The 4,379-nt window shown below is 38.5% G+C and overlaps 1 protein-coding gene across 1 annotated transcript in view; it reads right to left on the bottom strand.

Moving 5' to 3' along the window:
* Positions 1-1,997: 1,997 nt before the first annotated feature.
* The window catches only part of LOC103751328 (prolactin), a 10,587-nt gene continuing 8,205 nt past the window's right edge, over positions 1,998-4,379 (bottom strand). Inside the window, exons 4-5 of the mRNA XM_008854715.1 lie at positions 3,723-3,902; positions 1,998-2,327 (exon numbers count right to left, since the gene is read on the bottom strand). Of these exons, the coding sequence (XP_008852937.1) occupies positions 2,136-2,327; positions 3,723-3,902 (372 nt within the window). The 3' untranslated portion in view covers positions 1,998-2,135. The remainder of the gene's footprint in view (positions 2,328-3,722; positions 3,903-4,379) is intronic.

Here is a 4,379-nt window from a genome sequence, read left to right as displayed (position 1 = left end):
CACACTCACACACACATACATACTCACATACACACACACTCACACACATACACACACTCACAGTCACACACATATACATGTGTGTATATATGCATATTTGTGTCCCCAAATCTCTTTCTGTGTGAGTCCATCCAGTGGGCTCATCAAGAGTCCTACCCTGTAAAACATTGTGTGTCCTCCTCCCAGCAGGATCAATTGCCAAAAGTTCCTTCAGTTGGGTTGGGATTTCTTACCCACTTCCCCATTTCTATGCTGGAATTTTCTCTGGTTTGAACTTCAGAAGATTTGTGCATGTTCTCACCATTGCTGTGAGCTTCACATGAGCAAGTGACCAGTTAGCTGTCTGGAAGCCTTTTGAATCTCATTACTTGCTGCTACAAACTGATGAGATTTTAAATAGGCACTGGGAAATTGTACCATATCCTCAGCTATCACTGAGTCTTATGAAAGGACGAAACAAAGTTCCTAATAAAATTAGAATGCAATTGTGTTCATGACATCCAAACTAATCATGAAAGTATGGGCATACCTTAAGGAAAGTTTAATAATAAATGGATTAAAAGTTTCACAATATTTAACTTTTGTGCCTTATTCAATTCAACATTTTACTTACCAATTTTTTTTGCTTTATTTTTATTTTTTAATTGTATTTTTTTTCAAATTTCATACAATATATTTTGCTCATATTTAGATCCCCTTGTCTATGGGCATCTCTCTTTCTAAACACCCACCAAGTTTCTCTAGCCCCAAGGGGGTTGATGCTTTTTAATTGGAAGTTTTCAGTATGCTTTATAATTTGTGTACGTGTTGAAGTGTTCAAGTGACTTTGAACTGGTTAATGCTTGGCTGTGTAACTTCTTTTGATCTGGCATATTGTATAGTTTAGTGAAGCCAGTTGAGGATAATTGTTTACTGTCTCTTTAAAATGTGTTTTTGATATTTTTATTTATCAAGGGAGGGATCTTTTCCTCCTAAAGATGGTATATCCCAAGGTGGACACAGGGATCAGTTTCTTAAGAACCACAACACTTCCCTCCTGGAGACATTTGCCTATCAGTGAAAATTCAAATTATATCTGGTCATCAATAGCTTTCCAGAGTACCTCCTAAGCCAGTGTGATTTTCTAAAATATTTTATTATTTTTATTTTTTATGCGTACGAATGTATTGCTTGCACGTATATGAGTACACCCATGTCATGCAATGCCGAGGCAGTCAGAAGAGGGCTTCGGATTCCCCTGGTACTAGAGTTAAGGATGGTTAGTAGCAGCCATGAGGGTGCTGGGAATCCAACATGGGTCCTCTGCAAGAACAGTCAGTGCTCTTAACTGCGGAGCCATCTCTCCAGGCCCAGCCAGTGTGATCTTAACTCTTTTATCCCCTTCTAACAAAACTGAAGGAATGGAAATCCAGAGGAAGAAAGGGAAAGAAACACTTCCATGACAGGCCGTTGACCACCAGTGGTGAGAGGAATGTCTGAATAAGAAATACAGATACAACCTAAAGAAAATGTCGCCTTAGACACAGAATGACTAGCACGCTAGTGATGTGTCTGAGATAATGATAAGGTGCTTGGGATCTGAGAATGGATGAAAACAGTTCCTAGAAACATCTGGAGACATTTCAAGTTTCTATTATAAAATGTTTAGACTGTTTAACCTGTGCTGTTCAGAGACAGTGGGATAACAGAGCACTGCTCCTGCCCCCTCCCATGCTGCAGAGGTTGGTTCATAGAGAAAGTTTGGCTTTTGTAAATAATTCTAAGCTTCCCTCATCCTGGTAGCATGGATGCACTGGTTAACAACGACTGCCTTCTTTGATTTTAATCGCTTCACCACACTGACCATAGCACTGTAAAGTAGACTGTCAGCTGCATCATTCGCAAGCCGAGTTTCTGCTAATGGGATGAAATTTGAAAGGAACACGTAGGTGGCACTCGTAGATATTTTGTTAAGTGAACAAAAGAAACTTTGATAAATTTCAGTGTCAGACTTTGTCATTTTAAAAGTTAGCTTTTATTTTTTTTAAAGAAGAGACCCATTGTGCCCAAGCATGCATTGAAAGCAGTGCAGCGTAAAGATTTGCAGGAGTAGCTAGTTATGGACCATCTCAGAAGTACTCAGGATGGATATGGTCTTAGCAGTTGTTTTGATAGACAATTCGGCACTTAAGGATCTTGAGATAATTGTCAACCTTGTGGGAGTCCCTGCGCAGGCAGTGGAGCAGGTTGTAAAAGGCAAAGAGCCGGGATTCTTCATCAGCTGCCTGCAGGGATGGAAGTTGTGCCCACACAGAGTAGATCTCATTTTCATTGGCTCCTGGATGGACCTAATGGCAAGGAGAGTTCCAATTCATAGTGTTAGTATTTTTTACCCCATTTTCTTTTAATCATAGTATAACTCTTTGGGGAGAAGGGGGGTTGTAAACTCTCAGCCACTCCCATTGATTTTCAGGTATTTATTCAGAGTTAAACAAATCTTTCATCCATCTCAAAACTTGAACTTGAGCACACATGTTTTATTAAATGCAAGTGATCCCAGTGTGACAGATGGTGAACAGGGACCTGGTATCTTTCATCAAAGAAGGATGGAGGAGTGACTGCCTCTTACTTAAAGAGTTTCGGCATGTGTATTATCCCCAACATGAATTTGTAGATTATTGCTTCTGATACTGCACTATTTAGCATTTTCTAATTTTCAGTGAATCTCTTCCCCACATAATACATCTGTTTTAAACCTTACAAATGAGAACTGCATTTACTGTCCTATTATAAACTAATTACTGAGGTTAGGATTTAGGCTCGAAAAAAATCAATGAAATCAAAATGTTTACTGCATACATTGCTAGTTTAACAAGTTCTTTCTTTGTAATATGGTTTTTCCAGATTTGTGTTCTTCCTCCATTAAAGTGGCAACATGGCACGTGCTAACGTGTACACCGAATAGCAAAGGAGAAATGTGGAACCGTTGTTACGCCTGTGTTCCTACGTTTCTCCTTAGATGAAACTTCACTTCTGAGATTCTGAGAGAATTGCTTACTGTTATCTCACTAACTGAAATTATATGGAGATCCACAGTGAAAATTCGAATTCTTTTCAAGTATGACAAATTATTTGGGGACGTGCGATGCAATGACATGAGTTTTGAAGCAGGACACTCGAGTGAAACTACACTTAGCTTAAATTAATTTCGTACAGTACAAAATTAGGAAAATTACAGAGATGCGATGACCTCTGACGTCAGGCAACCGTGGGGCGGGACTGATGCTGCGTTCATTTCTTTTCAGTGTCCGAGGCATGAAGGCAGAAGTGGGCAGGAGGGCAGGAGGGATACTAGTCTCATTTTAATGGTCTTTTTTTTCTCTTTACACTTTAATTCTCCAGTACATGGAGAAAAGGGAAGGAGTCTAACCAAAGTGTAAATACATGTATCTTCTAATATCTTGAAAAAGGCTTTATCTTATAGATTCTATCATATGTTTCCCATTCTTTGGGAAAAAAATAACCTTCAGTGCCCAGGAAGGGACATGCATTTGGGGGGCTGGTAAAATTAGAAAGGCTTCACCTATCAAACACATCAATTGAGTACTAAGATCTGGGGATATTTGAATATAATGTTATGAGTGATTCTGTTTTGGTTTTGTTTAATATCAGTCTACAAGATAGAATGCCTAAATTCTATCTTGCAAAGAATGGTATTTCAAATTTTTCAGGGACCTCCTCACCTGGCCAATTATCTTCTGAATTCCCTCCAGGAGTTGTTTGATTTGTGCCTCAATTTCTTTGGCTCTTGACACCATACCATCAGGGGCTTCATGGATACCACCAACTTCAGTCACTAGTTGGTAAAGAGGGTCGTTCCAGGCATGCAACAAGCTGATTACCAGTTTCAGCAGGACTTCCGGCTAAACAACCAGGTTTTACAAATCATTAAAATCAATGAAATGCACCAGAGTTAGCGAGATGTGTCTTTTTCCCACAAAGACTGACCTACACTATTCACTGCCGCATCTATGTGCATATAAAATATTTTTTAGACACAGACATTATAAAAAGTTAAAATTTAACTACTGGCATATACTTTGCAAAAGTAAAGATGTGTCTTACTGAAATAAATACTTTTAGTTTTTCATTCCCTTTTTGTGCATGTACATGGTCATGTGTGTGAAAGTATATGTGTATGCAGGTACATGCACACATGTATGCACATACATATGGAGGGTTGGAGAAAAGCTTGGGTGTCATTTCTCATGTGAAGTGCCCTTTGATCTATAAAAAGGGTTTTCAGTTATTTCCTGAGACTTACTGAGATTTACTTTTGGAACATATATATGTGCTAAATTTTGGTATATAAATATAAATATATATAGAATGATATATAG

The sequence above is a fragment of the Nannospalax galili genome, unplaced genomic scaffold (assembly GCF_000622305.1).
Source record: "Nannospalax galili isolate Female #2095 unplaced genomic scaffold, S.galili_v1.0 scaffold727, whole genome shotgun sequence".
Classification (NCBI taxonomy): Eukaryota; Metazoa; Chordata; class Mammalia; order Rodentia; family Spalacidae; genus Nannospalax; species Nannospalax galili.
This window is presented reverse-complemented; position numbering and strand designations above follow the sequence as displayed.